The sequence below is a fragment of the Spodoptera frugiperda genome, chromosome 3, assembly GCF_023101765.2.
Source record: "Spodoptera frugiperda isolate SF20-4 chromosome 3, AGI-APGP_CSIRO_Sfru_2.0, whole genome shotgun sequence".
NCBI lineage: Eukaryota > Metazoa > Arthropoda > Insecta > Lepidoptera > Noctuidae > Spodoptera > Spodoptera frugiperda.
In genome coordinates this window covers 7,710,287-7,730,630 of record NC_064214.1, presented here as the reverse complement: position 1 = coordinate 7,730,630, position 20,344 = coordinate 7,710,287, and the positions used below count along the sequence as shown (strand labels likewise).

General features: G+C 35.7%; 2 protein-coding genes across 2 annotated transcripts; both read right to left on the bottom strand.

Moving 5' to 3' along the window:
* Positions 1-1,116: 1,116 nt before the first annotated feature.
* On the bottom strand, positions 1,117-11,400 carry LOC118274018 (DDB1- and CUL4-associated factor 12 homolog). The gene is made up of 10 exons (XM_035591348.2): positions 10,996-11,400; positions 10,443-10,599; positions 9,041-9,193; positions 7,815-7,936; positions 7,228-7,327; positions 6,723-6,870; positions 5,827-5,984; positions 5,254-5,410; positions 4,741-4,838; positions 1,117-4,215 (listed from the first exon to the last, which is right to left on the bottom strand). Exons 1-10 carry the CDS (start codon positions 11,091-11,093, stop codon positions 4,063-4,065), a joined length of 1,344 nt encoding a protein of 447 aa, XP_035447241.1. The 5' UTR covers positions 11,094-11,400; the 3' UTR covers positions 1,117-4,062.
* Positions 11,401-14,799: 3,399 nt separating this feature from the next.
* LOC126912838 (uncharacterized) lies at positions 14,800-19,215 on the bottom strand. Its single transcript, XM_050707098.1, has 2 exons — positions 17,680-19,215; positions 14,800-15,448 (listed from the first exon to the last, which is right to left on the bottom strand). The coding sequence occupies exons 1-2, from the start codon at positions 18,887-18,889 to the stop codon at positions 15,414-15,416; spliced, it is 1,245 nt and encodes a 414-aa protein (XP_050563055.1). The 5' UTR covers positions 18,890-19,215; the 3' UTR covers positions 14,800-15,413.
* Positions 19,216-20,344: the final 1,129 nt, after the last annotated feature.

Here is a 20,344-nt window from a genome sequence, read left to right as displayed (position 1 = left end):
TACTAATAAATTAAAAAAACATTGTCCAGCGGACAAAATTGTGAATCTAAACCATTCTCAGATCCTCTTGAACACACACAAAAAGTTTCATCAAAATCCGTCTAGTCGTTTAAGAGGAGTTCAGTGACATACACACGTACAGAAGAATTATATATAATATAAAGATAAGGGTTTCGAGGTACCAGTACTTCGATGTCTATTAGAAAAATAAAACAAATCATTCAGCATACTCAAGTCTTTTACTAAAGTCACAATTTCCACTTAAAGAATTAATAGGAAATGTAGTAAAAACACATGGACACGCTGGCCCAAATAATTATACACTAATATTATGGGTATCGTAATAAATCTATCGAATTAGTATTCTAATCATTATCATCTAGTATTTATGTCCCATGTCCCCACATCGAGCGATATTAAAATTGAAAATCAGGATTACTCACGAGAAACTTTTCGAGAAAAGCTCAACTAGTTTCAGATCTTAACGGGACTCTTACTCATGAAGAGGCATCCGTAATTTTACGTGACTAAGCCGTTATTTTCAATTAATTTATTTACAGAAATAAATATATTTTTCGATATTTTAAAATCCCATCTCAAGTATTAATGTGGGGTTAAAGAAATAACTTTGAACACATTGCAACTATGTACCGTGAAAACGCGGACGGCTTAAAGATTTAATAAATTTAAGTTTATGTGTAATGCAACGTAATAAATGACAAAACGATTTAATTTGAACATTACTGTTCAGACCTTAAGAACTAATTTAAAATCACAATGTCAAATGAAAATAATGAGAAACAATAATAAAAAAAAATACAATAAGACGAGTGCAGATCAAAATACCCAAACAATCACAGATTTTAAACCGTATCTCTTTACGATAAAGTCGAAAATCGTATAGCCAAAATAGGATACTTTAATCTGCATGACAATGCTGCCTATCCAATGAGTATGGTATTGATCTAGTAGTATTCATATCGTATTTGACACTTTTGCAAGGTGTCTCGTTTCGATCTACAACTTACTTCAGGTACACGACGGACATTTAACCATTTGACCAAAGGGGCTATTAAATACACAGCTGCTAAGTTCAAAGAAAAATAAAACAAATCATTCAGCATACTCAAGTCTTTTACTCGTCACAATTTCCACTTAAATGAATTAATAGGAAATGTAGTAAAAACACATGGACACGCGGCCCAAATAATTATACACTAATATTATGGGTATCGTAATAAATCTATCGAATTAGTATTCTAATCATTTCATAGTATTTATGTCCCATGTCCCCACATTAAAGAGCGATATTAAAATTGAAAATACCGGATTACTCACGAGAAACTTTTCGAGAAAAGCTCAACTAGTTTCAGATCTTAACGGGACTCTTACTCATGAAGAGGCATCCGTGATTTTACGTGACTAAGCCGTTATTTTCAATTAATTTATAGTTATTATACAAAGAAATATTGCGAAAGTCGCATTTATTTTTCGATATTTTAAAATCCCATCTCAAGTACCTTTGTGTGGGGTTAAAGAAATAACTACTATGAACACATTGCAACTATGTATCCGTGAAAACGGGACGGCTTATAGATTTAAATAAACCCCTAAGTATATGCACAATGCAACGTTAAATGACAAAACGATTTAATTTGAACATTACTGTTCAGACCTTAAGAACTAATTTAAAATCACAATGTCAAATGAAAATAATGAGAAACAATAAAAAAAAAATACAATAAGACGAGTGCAGATCAAAATATCCAACCAATCAATAGATTTTAAACCACATCCCTTTACAATAAAGTTGAAAATCATTTGGCCAAAATAGGATACTTTAATCTGCATGATGAGGTCGCCTATGAAATGGTAAAGAATTGATCTAAAGTATAATAATATGTATTTAGTATATACACAGCAAGCGTCCCGTTTCGTCTACAAATTACTTGAGGTACACGCGGCATTGCATCATAAAGTGAAAGTGTCGGTATCAAGATATCAAGGCATTACCAAAACAGTTTTCGATCCAAAACCGATCTCCGAACCGATATTTTTTATAGGAAAGTTGTTAACCAAGTTATTTAGTATGCAGGTAAGAAAATAAAGATTGATTCAGTACAGAGATAGAAACCATTGGTGTTTTATAGCGCATAGCCTTCGTTGGTATATGGACTATCCAACACAAAATAATTATTTAATTCGCACCAGCAGGTCTGATATTAGCATTTGACCGCAAACAGATTTGTCGGCTACTCAACCGCGCTATGATACAAAAGGTAAATTTGGTATAACAATAGTACGTCTTGCATGGAATGAATCTATATTTTCTAACCCATATAGTAGAATAACTAGCTTGTTTGTATTTTCTTCCTATAAAAAGTATCGGTAGCATTGTAACTTAAAATTTACGCCAAAAGAAAAATTATAACATTTTTTTGTTTGTTTTCTTTCCACAAAAGTAACCGCGGCAAAAGATGTCTTCAGATTTATTTAAAAGCATATTTTGATATTTACATTTTCTATCCCAAAGTTTTCATTAATAGCAAATGAAAAATAATTGACGGAACAGCCGCGGTAAATCGAGATTAAAATCGATGTTTTTTTTATCACACAGAGTAAATTGTAAAGTTCAGATATTTTTACTGAATCAACTTTAAATACGCTACATAAGCTGTCAAATCTTCAACCTTATTACTGGACCATAAAGTTGAAAATTTATTAAAGACATTTGACAATGAGGGCTCTCGTTTTTTTTTGCTTACCAAAAGGCACTAATGTAATAAAGACCTAGAATTCGTTAGTTGTCTAATCATTGGACATTTTATTTTTAACAGCTATAGTGATTGGACGAAGATGGTGCTTAGTACGTTACGTTTAACGACAGCGAGTTCAGATCTGTGATTGGTTGGTTCATTCCACCGACCAATTAGAGTGCCGATCGCACTGTCGTTTTGTTTACGTTCAACGTAAAGCAAACTCATATATTGATCTAAAGCTACTTTAGTGCTATCTGGTGAGCAAAACAACAGTAGCCCTCATTTTAATAAGGGTGGTGTGTAGCGCATTAACATTTCAGTTAAAAATAATCTGTCTTCACAAAATACTCTTGTGGTATCCATTGAACATTTGTATTGCACACAAAACCACTCTGGATACAATCTAAATAATTTTGCACTCTTTAATTTCTTCATTATTGCTATATCAATACACAATTCCGTACACTTCTAATTAGAAACCATTTTTATTATAAATATTATGTTCTATATTTATTTATCTAGTATCTAGCCGACCAAAGTTAAAGTATGGGTAATAGGCTGTCTCTCTCGCACTCGTTGGTTTTGAGGTATTGCTGTCTTACTCACACATTTGTTTCGATCATAATGATGAAAAATATTTTTAGTGTTTATGAAAGTAGAAAAGTCCCAAAGTAACCTATGGAGGTGAAGTTTTCTTAAAATAATGATATATTGCGATTGGTACCATGATTGTAATAAATTCTCCATTCGAGACTCGAATTTTATGTTGTACAAAAACTAAGTAACACAATAAACATGTTCACAAATATTTTAACTATAATTTTCTACTTTCATAAATGCTAAATAACGAATTCATTTTAAAATCGAGTGCTTTTAAATAGCAAATTGTCTGACTATTCTGGGACAACCATATTTCTGCAAGATCGAATTTTTAATACGCTTCACAATTATTTCGAGCGACTCCTAAAGACATTTTAACATACAATTTACATCCTTGTTTCATTCACCGACTTAACACAAACCAATGAGAATGAATTAACATTAATTTAAGTATTAATATAGACAATTTACATTAAATAAAATAATTATAAAAAATATTATAACCATTATATTTGAATAAAAGCGAATGTCATATTTCTTTTATTTTTAAAATGGGTCGTAGGACTCATTTGTAATTGTAAATACTTTTGTCCAACAGTGGAATAGAGACAACAGAGGGTGTAGATAACATCGCCATTCCCAGAAATTTTGTCCAGCAGTGGACAAGATGTGTGTCCACTGTGGGCAATGTAGGTAGTGGATGTTATTGCCAGAGTCCCGCGTAGTTCCCGATGAGCGGCGCGGGCAGCGGGCCCCCCGCCGTGAAGATCCGGGTCCCACTGTCGTCGTAGCAATGTGTGTATATTGCTGGGACATGCTTCACTTGGCTGAAGCCGTCTGCTTCCTCGTCTGGGAACTGTGGACAACGGATGTATTACTAAAACATGCTAAAAGTGTGGGACCGTCTTGCAAGGAAGCTAAATGCGTATTTTGCAAGACATGATATGTCCAAGACGTAAATTAATACTTTCTATGAAACCACATCTATTTATTGCTCCTTAGCCAATGTTTTATATCTCAACTAGCGACCCGTCCTAGCTTCGCATGGGTGCAATGGTGATATATTATGCATGTATTATACATAGAAACCTTCCTCTTGAATTACTCTATCTATTAAAAAAACCGCATTAAAATCTGTTGCGTATTTTTTAGATTAGATTTCAGCATACAAAGAGATATAGGGACAGAAAAAGCGACTTTGTTTTATACTATGTAGTGATTAACATAATTTTAACATGTACTTTGTCACCTTTGATGATGATTCTATTGATAATATATTCTACCTGATTGCCAAAAAGAGGGTGATGTTTTTATACTGTTTAGCCATAATAGCACTTGGACTAGGAAAGTAACATTAAAATAAATCGTGAACTGAACTCACCACGTATCCCCTGGAAGCCTTGAGCGTGACAGTTTTGGTAGAATGTATATTACTCTCTAAGTATTTGCCCGCGCGCAGGTCGTAGAACATTAGTAAACCTGGAAATTAATATTAAACTTAAACACATTATTTTTATTGGGAAGACATTGTTTAATTTGGATCATAGTTGGTAAATATCAATCCTGCTAAAGACATTCTTAATTAGTTAACACAAAACAGACATGATAACTAACGAATATTTAATGGTTGTATGGAATTTTAATTGTATCTAAACGACCTTAGCCATATTTTTAAGTAAGTCTATTCTAAAGGAACCTGAGTATTCCAAGACAATTACGTAAAGCAATTCTTGGAGATTTTTGACGCCCCTCCTCACCTTAGTAACGCATCATAACGTTTTACGAGACTCTCCCTCCTCCGTAAATTGCGTTACGTAATACTTGAACGCCCCTAATAGCCAATGAGCTGGTTTCCGTATGTTTTTTAATAACATTATAAAATGTTTTTCCTCACCTAATCCGGTGCCAATGGTGAGCATGTCCCCCCGGAACGATGCGGACCGAATTCCGCAGCCGTTGTACCTGGACGTGATCTTCTTCACAGACTGCAGCGTGCGACAGTCCAGCAGGAGCGTGTACGACTTGCAGCCTATCGCGTATACGCCGCTCTCCTGAAGAAATAAGTTTAGAAATCCCATGGAATTACTTTTTAAAGAAAGGATAAGTTTTAAATTTAAAGACTGACAAGATATAACTCGACAGTGGCGCCAACTGGCGAGCGCAGAAAATGTGACAATAAACAAGGTAAGTTTCAAAGTTAAAATTGGACAATTTTGATGTTTCAAACTAGTTGAATTCATTATTTTTTTGACTTGTGACGTCATACTATTTTAGATAAAATCAAAGGTTGAAATAATTTTAATCGAATGTACAATTTCTATTTGTACAAGCAGTACAAGTGAGATTTTTCTATTCGTTCTATGACCAAATATATAATTTTTACTAGTCTTTCATACTCCGGTTATTAAAGGTTACTGTCCACTTTGCCAAAAAGGGACCTAGGACATACAATAACAAGAGAAGTTACCTGTGTAGCCAGACACACGAGGTCCTGACAGGATGGCAGTTTCCTGGACAGAGTCTGTCGGAACGTCTCCGCGTTGAAGACGTGTATGTACCCGTTGAGGGTGAGCGCCGCTATCTCGCGCCAACGCTGGTTGAACGTTAGCGCGCGGACTTTTTGACCTATAGAGAGAAGCATTTATTAGTCAATGACAACATTCTGTATTGTTTTATTATATTATGCTGGTTTTATATTCTACTAGTGGTCGCCTAGTGGTCGAAATTCAACCATATACGATTTAATTTACAATACCACTTAACATACGTTCAAGGATAATTTTTATTTAACTCAAACTCAAACAAACTCTTTTATAAAACTCTATTCATATGAGACGTGAGAATATCATCGCAATGTCTATCGATTTTGACGTTTTGTCAAATACGATCAGATACTATGCATGTGTGTGTAATGTTTTATTTATTGATTTAATGTACTTTATAAGCATTATTTTTGAAAAATATTAGCGTCCTGCACTTCTCCTACACATAAACTATAAGTGTACCAAATTTTATGCTCCTACGTCCGCGCAATTTTTGTAAAAAGCGGTCCAAAGTTTTTGCATCACGTATTAATATATAGATAAGAGATGATGTAAGAAGTGCATTTTTTACATTTGATGGGTCTAAGTCGCATTTAGGCTTTTTAAAGAAATAAAATTAGTTTTGGCCATATTTTTTGGGTAGTTGGTTGTTCGACTATCGCTGCATCGTGTATAAGAGAGAGATACCTTTAATTGGCTTTAGATTTCTTTTTTTATTATTTATAATGCAGTTTTAAAGTGTTACAGTTTAGCTCGCCAAACTTCTCAGTTTGATGTGAGATAAAACTGAATATTCAAAAAAGTAGTATGGTAAGTTTACCGGAGCGACACTCCTTGATGGCGAGCGGCGCGACGTAGTGGTGCGAGTGGTGGCGGGGCGCGGCGCTGGGCGCGCGCCACAGGGCCAGCTTCGAGTCGCGGGACCCCGTCACCAGGAACTCGTCGTCCAGCCAACACATGTCCAGGATCTGTGCACAAATATAATGTTCTCATATGTCTAATGACGCATTTACACAAGCATATCAAAAGAGTAGAACTTTCTGAGGGTTTCGACATGAGAGAGGCATGTTTCGGCACGAATGGGCGACTCGACTGGAGTGATACCTCGGCATTCTATGAACGCCGCCGTGAAACAATGCTTGCGTTGTGTGCAACCGTGTGAGTGAGGTTACTTCTCTAATCCTGAATCTCTGATAGACCAGCAACGCACATATAACCTCTAGTGTTGCAGATATCCACAGGTGGTGACGATTGCTTACCATCAGTTGATACGTCTGCCGAATTATGCCATAAAACCGGTATAAATACAAATAGATATGACTTACCCAGTCTTTATGCGCCTCGCCCACACAGACGGGGTCCAGTGTGGGCAGACTGTATATCGCTAGCTCACAGGAGTTGCGGGCGCCCGTCGCTAGTAACGTTCTGGAAGGAAAATCATCATGATGATATGACATTATCATCAGTTTATAAGTGCCCACACCTGAGCAATGGGCTTTTTTCATAGACAGAAGGTTTGAACATTAATCACCATACGAGACATACTCGCTCAAAGGGGATTGGCGATTTCAAGCTTATGATTGGAATTTTTTAACACAGGATTTCTCACGAATTCACGATGTTTTGTTTCATGTTATGTAAGAGATGTCTAAATAAATCCAATCTCCGGACCACTGACACTGCTATACTCATCATGAATAACTTCATTGTATAAATCAAAGTCGCTTTCTCTGTCCCTATGTCCCTTTGTATACTTAAATCTTTAAAACTACGCAACGGATTTTGATGCAGTTTTTTTAATAGATAGAGTGATTCAAGAGGAAGGTTTATATGTAAAAACATGCATAATATATCACCATTGCATGCGAAGTTTGGACGGGTTGCTAGTTAAGTATAAATGATTATAATGTACCTGGATGGATTAATCTGTAGGGCGTGTATGCCGGTCTGTTGGTCGGCGCCGGCCCAGGGCGCGCGCGGCCGTAACGTCGGGATATTGTCCAGGGAACGGCGGCGGACGTCGTACACCATTAGCTAGGGAACACACACACATGATGACATATATAATTTAACATAACTATTATAGCAGCCTCGTTGGACGTGTTTTTTTTAATTCTCTATTTTTAAGACTTTTGGTCCGTTCCCTTGTCATACATTCTGGCCGAGTGGTGGCTTACCACCTATTTATTACATGGGACTTACAACATAAATTGTGAAAAGTGGGTATACATTGTACAGTGGCATTACGTGCCATAATGTCCACCTCTGTCTACCCCTTCGGGGATAAAAGGCGTGATTATTATAACAATCGCTCCCAATAAAGGTAAGCGTCCACGTATGCGTACGATGCGGATCAGTGGACGCAGTTGTATGACTTTCTATACAAGACAAAATAAATCCAAAAATTATACGATGCAGACCTGTGGCCGCTTACATTTAATACACATATCGCATCATTACATAGTCTAAACAAAAGGTAAACAAAACTTAAGGAACATTATGTATTTACTAATTAACTAATTAAAGAAGTCCAGAGTGATTCAATTTTAATGGATGCATAGTTTATGAGGTCACCTTCAAGGCGCAGTACCACAATTAGTCGAACTAAATGCAATACGAATGAGATAAGACTATTTTTAGATATCTATGTAAACGCCTACCATAAGTAGGTAGCCTATGACATAGTTCAACTAATTGCTTTTAAATATCATTTAGAAAATTTCTGATAACTTTCCTATCACCGTCGCCTCTCGATAATTCGAACTTCTGCGTAATTTAAAGTTATGACGAGGTCCCTAGAAATTCTTAAACTAAATCATTATTATACACTTGGTAATTCGAATGAAAAAACTCATAGCTACGTATTAAAATTTACTCGTTAAATTAATTCGAACTTATTGGCGTCAAACTGTCCACAGTTCGAATTTGCAGAAACAGACAGGTAGGTTGCAGAACTTGAAGAGATAAGTATTTACTTTTTTGAGGCTAGTTCAAATTTCAGGCTATTTGATATTACATTAGGTAATTATGGAAATATTGTATGAGTCCCTCCAATTTCGTATTAACGAGAGTCAGAGAGTATCAAATCATTATTAATTATACTTGAATTAAAATAGTGGGCTAATAACCACTCATTACCTTATTACACTTGGTGCCGAACACAACTTGTCTGTCAGAGAGCCACTGCGAGCAGAACACCTTGTTCATGTTCCCGAGGTTGATGGGCGTCTCCCGGAACATGTCGTGGGTGAGCATGTGTCGCGTCGCGTACGACGGCTCCACTGAGCGGGGCTGGAAGGGAACAGTTCTTAGTTTTTATCTGACTTAGAAAAGGGATGTACATATTGTTTTTGTATGCTTATGTTACTGTATATCTCTGGCATGGCATCTAAAGTCTGATACATGATGAAATTAGTTGAAGTTTTATTCTGATCAAATTAAATTCAACAGCTGCATCCACTTTCCCATGGGATAAAAAGTATCCTATGTGTGTTATTCGAGATCACAATCTACCCCGTTCCAAATTTTTTTGTGATTCTTTTAGCTGTTTCAATGTGATTGAGTAACAAACATACAAACAGATACAGAAACAGATAAACTCATAAATATTTACATTCATCATACCTATTAGCAACAAGTAAAATTATTTAGATAATAGTATTTTTAAATAATTAACTAATTGTCACATCAGTAAACATGCTTACATTATAAAGAACATAGATACAATACATTTAACTTAAAAAAACAATAACATACTGCACATTACTGAATGCTCATAATTAAAAGTTTTGATAATTATATTTGTGCTCTCAAAATACCTGTTTTCCTGCCCGTTATTACATACAGACAGAAATAACAAATTAGTGTACATTGCAATACTAAGATAACTACAAATAATATTATCAAAAGGACTTAAGGAAATAGATGACAAATTCTCGCTATTCAAAAATATAGGTCATTGTTTTTAGCAGTTTTTCTTGTCAGTAGTTACTAGTATTAAAATGATGTAGTTATAAACCATTTGTTAAAGAACATGAAACCCCTAAAATATACTACAGCGTAATCTAGTAAAAGTAAATGGTTCTTGATAAAAATACACATGGAGTCAAGGGCATCTGTGCGAAATGCAACGAGATAAGATTGCTACAATGTATAATGTTGTAAATATATAACGTTTTGTAGTGTTAAGCAACTTAAACATGTATTGAGGAAGGACTTTACTTTAAATTAATCTTTATTTTCTTTACAAATAAAGATTATTATTAAATATTTGTTTTAGTTTAATAAAAATGTAGCCTTGGGTAATACATCCTTATTGTATAAGTTTTGTAGTTGCTAGCATAAGATATTGTCCAATCTTCGCATCAGGCGTACCATTACCGTTATATGAATTACTAAAAACATACTTAGGAGATAATACTGAAACACCACAATTGAAAAATATCAAACAACAGATGTTTTACAGCCTCAATAATAATTTTAAATGCAAACAATCTGTTGTTATGATCATATTGACATGAAAAGCAAAACAATAACAAACCTCATTGGACTGTATCTCCCGAGATCGTACATAGTCCACAAAGTTATATGAAGTGGACAATATTTTGTGTTGTTGTGCCGGAGTCTCTTCCTCACTGTCACTGTCTGAATAACACACAAAGTCCTCAGGCTTATCTGGTTTCCTCTGCTGTTCTAACCTGTAAACAATAATAAGTAGGTCAACACTAACTTTAGTACAAATATTATTTTATAAGTCAACAAAACACTGTGTAAATAACACAAAAAATATTAATGTCATTGTACCTCTATCTAATCAGTTGTTTTACTATCATGCTCATGTTGTATTCAGACCTAATCACATAACACTACATCAGTGAATGATCACGAACAATTGGGAAATAATTAACAGCTACATGCAAAACAAGGCTTCTTACTACAATGCCAAAGCATTTATTATTCATTTAAAACTAACATAGCTCGTAAGTACAAAGCTTACCAAGCAAAAACAAATGAAAAATAACACGCACAAAAAAGAGCAAGGCACCTGCCGTGGCTGCGAGGTGCCAATGCCCTGTGAAACAACATTTATTTACCTCAATGCCCTGGCTTTTGCTCTCCTCTCCTTTATCCTACTAGGTATGTAACAGGACGGGTATCTACCCTCGATCGCTCGTCTGATGGTCTGCGCCATTTTTATTCCAGTCGAGTGTTTCAGTAATCACCGTTTAACACACGGTCAACTAGTCACTTTCGTTTTGTTCGGCTGTACACATACCAATAGTACGACATCTTTCATTGTAGAATGGAGTCCGAACATTCACATTTATTTCTATTCACACGTTAACAGTTCGCACAGTAACTAAACATTTTATATATAGATTGTCTATAAAAATACACAAAGTATAAACTTTCCAAATACAATAATAACTCTTTATTTTAGATATTTTGTAGAAAATACTACGCTGACGGAAAGCTGTCTGTCATTAGTGTTGCTATATGTAAAAATTATTTATCAATTTATAGTTTATAAAAAAATTGGTAGAAAGGTAGTTATTGGTAGTTTGTAAAGTATGTCTAACAACTTCATAAATAAATTGCAAAAAATATTCTTATTTACCTAAGTACACATCGAGGATAACTACTTTTGATATCCTTGAAAATTTCTATAGCTTTTCCATATTGCAATTTTGTACAGTAGCTATTAGATATAGTTCGCAGTTCCGCAGCAATAATTTTAAAAATTTCTTGTGGCTTGTGGTTTGTGGTAATGCTTTTAATGGGTTTTGATACATTATTTTCTGTTTATCACTACACAAATAATAGAAGTAGGTTATTACCTACAACAAATACAGCTTATGAAAATTTTACGAGCAGTTTATGAAAATTTTATGATTTTTAAATCCGCAGTTTAAGTAACTTCTATAATAGTGTTGTGTTGCTAAAGACAGTATCAAAATATATTTTCTGCCAGTTATGTTATATTATGTTATTCTGGCTTCGAGAAATGGGTTCTGAAACCTATCAACTCCCTCAACCATATCTACTTTGCTTTTGAAATTAAAACAGTGGTAAGGAACCACTAGATCAAGGAGGTAGTCAAAAGACAGAGAACAAATTAAAGGTAGACAATAGCTACCTACTCTTTTACCATTAACATCAAATATGATACACCACATAGGTGCATCGTTAGCGGAAGTTTTGCAGTTAACAGTGTTCTGCCCACAATCAATAAGACAATAAATTAAAAGTTGGATGCCAGAAATGCCCTCTATCTCCTACAACTGAACCAATATAAAAGGCCACTTACAATTCAGTTCCGTAATGCACCACTAGATTAGTATTCGTGACCAGAGACCACACGGCACCGCCAATAAAAATGATATACTGCACCTATTTAGATACGGTAGCATTTAATTCAATTCTGGTAAATATAATATCGTCCTACTGCCGTGTGGGCAGGGTAGAATACCAATACATTTGTTACCACCTCTACTCTTTCCGCGGTGTCGATTGATCCTATCTATTTAACATTAATTGTGTTGTAGTGGCCCGGAGCCTTAAGACTTCAGCTTCTCATCATGAGAATCTCATGCACTAGGTTGCGGTTTTAAAACCTACCAACGCAACGCTACTCACAACCAATGACATGGCAGATCGCGATCGAACTCACTTCAAATGTTTCAAATTACCAATTACAAAATAGCCTAGAAGAACAGCTTATAAAATCAGAATATTATGTATGATAATAGGAGAATGCATTTTGTTCTTTGCATTTACATAATCTGACGTTCGAGGAATGAATGTAATCTTGGCGCAACTAGAATGGCTTCTTAACATACTTTATACGGGGTTTTTGTCGTGTTTCAGCTACCAAAAGTGTTTGGTACAAACCTTATACAGTACAATACGACTTATTAGTTAATTTCTTTCAACTACAGCATTCATCATCGGTTACAGGAAAAATAAGCATTATATAAAATACTTCCTAGGCATATACCTAACCTAACTATCTTTTTTTTTTTGAGGTGGGAAGATCATCTACTTACTTCTCCTGCCTTGGCTGAGGCGGGAGGGAGGGAGGGAGGGAGTGTCAGACTCTTTCTGACTAAAAACCACTCCATTCCTTCTCCTGCTTTGAGTCGGAGCCCCGGTAACCTGATACGTTGCCCGCAGCTCAGCTACTATCTACAGACTGAAAAATCCTAACATAAAATCGTCACAAACAAAAGTTATTTTCTCATTTATGATATTAGTAAGGAATTATAAGCATTAAGGCTAATCCTTAATCCGTATAAGGATTGATGTTACTTCTCTCGAAACTAAGCTTGCCACGCATGGTGTGTTGATGTCGGTAATCACATAAGATATAACTGGTATTCCTATCTTTAAGTTAATTCAAGCACTTACCATCTAAGTGCTAAGTCTTACCTGCTTATCAAAACAATGTTCGTGGCACAGAAATAATATTGATTTAAAAGCAAATAACCGTACAAAGATTTTTTTATTGATCCGGGAATCAGACTAGAAACCTCTTTTTACATTATGTAAACTTATAAAAATGATAGAGAATAAAACAGTAATAGTTTTTTTGCCCCACATTAGGATTTTCTCCTGTATCGTGGGTGCGTTTACCAACATAAAATTTCATATACACGACACCTAGACCCGAAACAATAATTTGCGGTTCGAACCCGCTACAAGTTGCACGGCATCCAGACTACTTTATTTAATACTTTAGTTAGGTAATGACCAACTGAAACGAATGCGATCCTCAAAGGAAATTCTTAACCAATAAAATGGTTGAGCAGTAAAAATTGTATGAAATCGCTCTTAGCTCCCAAAGCTCAGTAAGCCGTGTTACACTGCCTCGGCTCAGGTGCAAGAATCTTTTATACGTGATACGGGATTCGGGATACGGGATACGGGATACGTTGCTTGAATACCGTTTGTGATTCGAATAAGAAAGATGGCGTCAGTGAAATCTAGGTTTGAATACCTCTGTAGTAGTTATGTGCACGGCTTGTGAAATCTATGGACGATTGAAGGGAAATTCTGTTTACATTTTATTATTTTATTAATCTTACAGTCAAGTAGGTACCTATACCTACCTAAGAAGTAGTCTCATGAAGAAACATGGAATAGTGCCTGTATGAGGCCCATATACAATTTCGTTTAAGTAAGACAAGTAACTGATGATGACAAATGTGTGTAAAGTATAACAAAATCTTCTATTTAATCTTTTAATAAAATCATGCTTGGCTCAATTGCCAAATAAAAAATAAAATCTACTTCGGCTTTGGAATTCCATTACCATCATGCCAAAGCTATACAAGTATCTAATAGGCGTATTAGGTACAACAAGATAGTGGCGTTCGGTAATTGGTAGGTATTATTTGCCGGTAATGCAGTGGAACAATAAATTTTATTACAGCTGCATGCTGCCATGTTGTAGGTATTTTCATGAGGTCATTGGCATACCTACTGCTATGCGGTTGGAAACCAGTGTATTGTTCCCAATACCAAACAGTTCTGCGAATAAAAAAGTTCTAACACCATTAGCGCGAAATGTGTACTGTTACTGGCAGGTAGCAAATATTTGAATTTAGAACAGTGGAGAAAAAAAGGAATGATTTTTTTTATCTGTATTTGGTTTACATGCAAAGATAGCGAAATAGACAACAATAAATTCTTAGTTTTTTAGATATTATCATAGATTTTATTTGTGGATTCTAAAGAATCAGCTATCGGCGGAAAGAATACTCAATTTTTTATATTAAAGATTTTAATGGTGCAGACATAAATAAAACTTAAATTCCAGGTTGTTGACAAAAAATAAACCAATTATAATAGGTATTGTAAGGGTTCGCTGGGTATGTACACAGGAATAAAACAGCAGGTTGAATAGTAATGCACTTAACTGCTCGGCGGCTAGACAGTGACTGAGCGGCTAGCGACTCGCTAGCCGCACTCCCCACCACTGAGCATTCCCACCAGCCAGCGTGCTACATTTATTATCTGTAATACACTACATATCTACCTTTTACAAAATTTGAAAAATTGAAAATATTATTCTAGGATGCTCATCAGAATCACAACACTACAATATTAACACTTAACAATAACAAGGTACAAAATCAGCCAAAAATCAGTTATTCTCTTTCACTTAATTCTTCATCTTCATTATTATGGTTCTCTAAATATTTATTTGGGCATACTTCCCATTTACCTTCGACCTTCTTCAAGTGTACTATATTCCTACGAAGTCGTTTCCCATTTTCATCATTTACTACTTCAACGTCATTGCCTTTTTTATTGAGTACCGTATGTGGCGCATCATTAAATGTAGCTGTTAACTTATTCTCCTTCACGGTGTTTTTTACATATACTTTTTCTCCGACTTCAATGTTTGATTCAGTTGCTTGTCTTTTTCTGTCTGCATATTCTTTGCCCTTTGTTTTCATTTCCACATCTCTGTCCTTTGTTTCTAGATCTACTTCTGCAAATTCAATATCTAACACAGAAGGTAGCTTGTCTCTGAATTTACGCCTGAAAAAAGTTCAGCAGGAGATTTACCGGTCACAGAATGAGGAGTGCTATTGTACATGGTCATATATTTAAGTAAATCTTCTTGCCAATTGGACCTTTGGCTTTGGCTTATTCGTAACCGTTTCAATATGTCCCTGTTTTGTCTTTCAACCTCCCCGTTTTGCTGTGGCCAATAAGGAATGCTATGGAACAACTGAATACCGAATTCTTTGCAAAAATCATCGAATTCTGTACTAATAAACTGTCGGCCGTTATCAGCAGTAATACTCACGGGTGTGCCTAATCGAGAAAATATCTCTTTCAGTATATTTATTGTGTGCGTTGAGTCAATAGTTTTTGTAATTTTTACCTCTTTATAACGACTATAATAATCTATAACGACTAAAAGGTAATGTCCAGTCGGTAAGGGTCCGAGATAATCTATGGCTATATCAATCCAGGGTTGTATTGGAAGCTCACGTCTGCGCATGGGATTCGGGGGATTAGGAGCAGAAACTAGAGTACAGCCCTTACAAGATCTGACATAATGTTCTGCGTCTCTATCGATTTTGGGCCACCATACTTTGGATCGTAGTCGTGTTTTCATAGCTACGATACCCGGATGACCTTCGTGAGCTGCATTTAAAACTTTCGACCTCAAAATAGACGGAATAACGATTTTATTCCCTCGCAAAAGTAAATTATCTTGAAAACAAAGCTCATGTTCGAAGATCTTGTAAGTGCTGACGCTTTGTTCCCAGTTATTATTATAGATTCCAATTCTAACTAATTTCAGTTCTGGATCCGCTTCACATGCTTGCGTCAGCTCACGCAAGGTGATTGCGGTAGGACGAGATTCATCAACAACTAGATTTAAATAGTTATCGTCATCGAAAGGTTCTGGAGACTGACTATTATCGACACACAATCGCGACAATGAATCCGCAATATTTTTCTTGCCCGGACTATAGACAATTTTAAAATTGTACGACTGTAGGCGGAGAACCCAACGTTCGATTCTCGCACATGGTTTAGAATCTGGCCCGAATATTACCTCCAGAGGCTTGTGGTCACTGATGAGTTCGAAACTATCCTTGCCAAACAAATACATATCAAAATGTTCTACTGCCCATACTAGAGCAAGAGCTTCTTTCTCAGTTTGACAATAACGTTTTTCGCGGTCTGAGAGGCTTTTGTTACCGAATGCAATTATTCGCGGCCCATTCTTACCATGCTGAACGAGTACAGCGCCTAACCCAACTGGACTAGCATCAGCGTATACTTGGGTGCGGTCTAGTGGATCATAGTATCCTAAGGTTTTAATTTGTGTCATAGCCCGTTTTAACCCTTCAAATGCGCGTGACTGTTTATCACCCCAATGAGAAGTAATATTAGTACCCTTGTTCAGTTTTAATCTTAAAAGTTCGCGTAAAGGTTCAGTCCATGTTGCTAAATTAGGGATCCATTTTCCTACATAATTTACCAGCCCTAAAAAGCTTTGTACCTCTTCAATGACACTAGGTACTCGAAAGGAGTCAATTGTTTTAATATACTTATCTAAGGGCTTTACTCCCTCACAAGACAGTTGATGCCCGAGGAATTCTATTTGTTTAACCCCGTAAACACACTTTTCATCATTTAAAGAGACATGATTATCTTTTAAAACCTGTAAAACTTGTTTTAACCTCGCCCCATGTTCAGCCACATTGCTACCGTAGACGACAATGTCATCTATAAAATTAACCACCCCAGTACAAGGCAAAAGTACTCTTTCTAAGTTCTTCTGAAAAATTCAGGAGCGCAGGAAATACCGAACATGAGTCGCTTGTATCTAAACAGTCCCTGGCTACAAATGAATGTTGTGATGTATCTACAATTCTCACTCAACTCTAATTGATGAAATGAATTTTTTAGATCCAGTTTAGAAAATATTTTGGCATTTCTGAACTTTGGTATTAGCTGTTCCATAGTGGGCAAAGGATGTTTTTCTCTAATAATGGCTTGATTTGCTCGCCTCATGTCTACACAGATGCGAACATCTCCGTTACTTTTTAGAACGGGTACAAGGGGAGAGATCCAATCAGAAGGGCCATTTACGGGTTCTATGATATCTAAATCAAGTAGCTCCTGAATTTTTTTATTAATTTTAGCCTCCAAGGGTATTGGAACTCTTCGACAAGGTTGAGAGACCGGTTTGACAGACATATCTATAGGGATATGGATTTGGACATCTTTAAATTTAGGAAACCTACCATCGATTGCATTAACACCTATTCCTAGTTTCAGAACTCCGAGTCTAGTAGCAGTATCTTTTCCAAGTAAATTCCTTGTGCCGTCCTTTACAACATAAAAAGTTGCTTTGATGCCAGGCAATCCGTTATTAACCATTATGGTAGAATCAAATGCGCCGAGAACTGTTAGAGGGTTTTGACTTCCATAGGCCTTGAATGTCTTGTTCGGGTTTTTTACTTGATTTTCAACTAGAATTTTTTTGCTTTTTAGAGTTTGCCAAGTTACGTCACTAACTATATTATATTTACTACCAGAGTCAATTAACATGTCAATTAAGACATTCCCAAGAACACATTTAATAGTGTCGTCACCTTCAATTTGAAAAATGTAATCGACTTCATCAGATTTACTTTTTAACTTTTTATCAGGATGTATATACTGGTTTGACTTAGATGTATCATCATTTGATTTTCGTTTCTTTGCCCTAGTTCTGCACAGTTTTCGGAAATGTCCAATAAACCCGCACTTGAGACATTTTTTATCACGGGCTGGGCAAAACTTACTATCACTTGAATGAGTGCCACCACAACGGGAACAAGAATTAGAATTCGAACTCTTTTTACTCGTACGCGTCTCTACTCTATTTACTGACAGGTCTTTACTAGGTCCTGGCAAACCAAAGTTATTGAGTTGACGGTTTACTGTTTCCAAAGCGTTTGCCTCGAATATAATTTTGTCCAGTGTAACGTCATCACCGAGAGTCAGGATTGTTTTTCTTAATTTGGCTGACTCGCATTTTTCAGTGATTTGATCGATCATATGTTCATCAGGGGCAGTAAATTTGCATTTCGAACTTTGGTGTCGAAGCCTAACAAGAAACTTATCAAACTTCTCTCCGCTTTCTTGTTTAATGAGTCTAAACAAATGACGCTCATATACCCGACTTTGTTTGGGTGCAAAATACTCATTTAGTTTGTTGATGGCAACTGTAAAAATATCGTTGTCATCATCGGCAGTAGTTTCTAAATGTGCGCCAGGAATATTATAGTAAACTTCCTGCAGGGTTAAACCACCCATATGTAAGAGCACAGCTCTTTTTGCTTCTGGTGTGGTAACATTAGTAGCGATTAAGTACAACTCAAGCGCACGCTTCCACTTTTCCCACCGTAGTCCCACCGAAGCCGGGTCCCCATCACAGTCCAAGGACTCTAGTGGCGGTAGGTGTGACATATTTTTTTTTTTTTTTGGACTACCTGCAACAAAGGATTAATATCCTTTTATAGGTACCGTTCCGATTTTCATCGAACTACCTCTAGATCTCCATGAATCGGCATTTGTCGACATAATTATACATGTTGGTTTTACCAATCATATAATAGATCTTTTAGGTACCGTTTGGTTGCCCAAACTACCTCTGATAACCACGTTTATGTTGACAGAACAGAAATCAAAATTAAACATATTTAGGTGTATACTATATAACAGTAAATAAGCTAAAAGTTCTCAAAAAGTTTGTCTAATGAATAATAATTTATTGTAACAATAGCTACTTTGAATAACACTGACGTTCAAATCATTAAACGGTTTTGTTCCACCAACAACTATCGTGGTATATTTTCATGCAAGGTACATTGGTAAGTCAATAACGACTATTTAGGTACCAATCGAGTAACAAAATCAGCCTTATCTTGAAACATGGAATCGTTTTGTGATCCAAAAGACAAATTACGGAAATTCATTGTTATTATTATTGAACCGAAATTATAGTTCTTTAATTGTGTATATAATTAATGTAGTCAAAAGGTTAATCAGAATGCTGGTTTCAATAAAATAATAGCATACGAAAGCTAAATAACCCAATCAATTCAATTATTGTGGCATAACTAAAATTTTATTTAAGTAGGTGTTAACAACCACTGGGAACACCAGACGCATCTAACCTAATATTATTTAATTATTAAGTATTACTCATATATTAAACCTCTTTTATGATTCCAAAAAGTAAATGAAGTAATTTAAAAATAATTGTTTAAAAATGGAACGTCGAGATTTTTTTAAAAAAGAAATGGCGGAAAATTGTTTATTATACAAATTTTTCGATGACTAAGAATAAATTTGTATTTGCTGAATAGTTTTAAATTTAATTTTATCTTGAACTGACATAGGTTATTTTATTTCAATTATGACGTATGAATTTTATGTAACAAGATTCAATAACAGTATAAAGTTCATATTCATTCCTAGTTATATAAAGCTACAAGGAATATCTCAACGAATAAAAACTGATTAGTCACTGATTTACCTCTTAATTCGATATTTTTGGAATTTTTGTACATACCTTACGGTTTTGTAATCCTGGCAGGGTCGCCACTTGTAAGGGTTCGCTGGGTATGTACACAGGAATAAAACAGCAGGTTGAATAGTAATGCACTTAACTGCTCGGCGGCTAGACAGTGACTGAGCGGCTAGCGACTCGCTAGCCGCACTCCCCACCACTGAGCATTCCCACCAGCCAGCGTGCTACATTTATTATCTGTAATACACTACAGGTATGTACAAGATTTTTGTCCTTCAAAGTCTGTAGGCACATGAATGTACGAACACAAAACAGTAGGCAATAACATGCCCGCTCCACAAATGAGACTAATAACATTAACGTGTTGAAATGACCGACATACATTCACG

Excerpts from the sequence above, each read along its gene's own strand:
- LOC126912838 (XM_050707098.1), bottom strand. The coding sequence starts at position 18,889 with ATGTCACACCTACCGCCACTAGAGTCCTTGGACTGTGATGGGGACCCG. Across the intron at positions 15,449-17,679 it reads AGGTGTTAATGCAATCGATG|GCGTAAATTCAGAGACAAGC; the intron begins GTAGGTTTCCTA and ends AACTTTTTTCAG.
- LOC118274018 (XM_035591348.2), bottom strand. The coding sequence starts at position 11,093 with ATGGCGCAGACCATCAGACGAGCGATCGAGGGTAGATACCCGTCCTGT. Across the intron at positions 7,937-9,040 it reads TCGGCACCAAGTGTAATAAG|CTAATGGTGTACGACGTCCG; the intron begins GTAATGAGTGGT and ends TGTGTTCCCTAG. Across the intron at positions 5,985-6,722 it reads CATCAAGGAGTGTCGCTCCG|GTCAAAAAGTCCGCGCGCTA; the intron begins GTAAACTTACCA and ends TTCTCTCTATAG.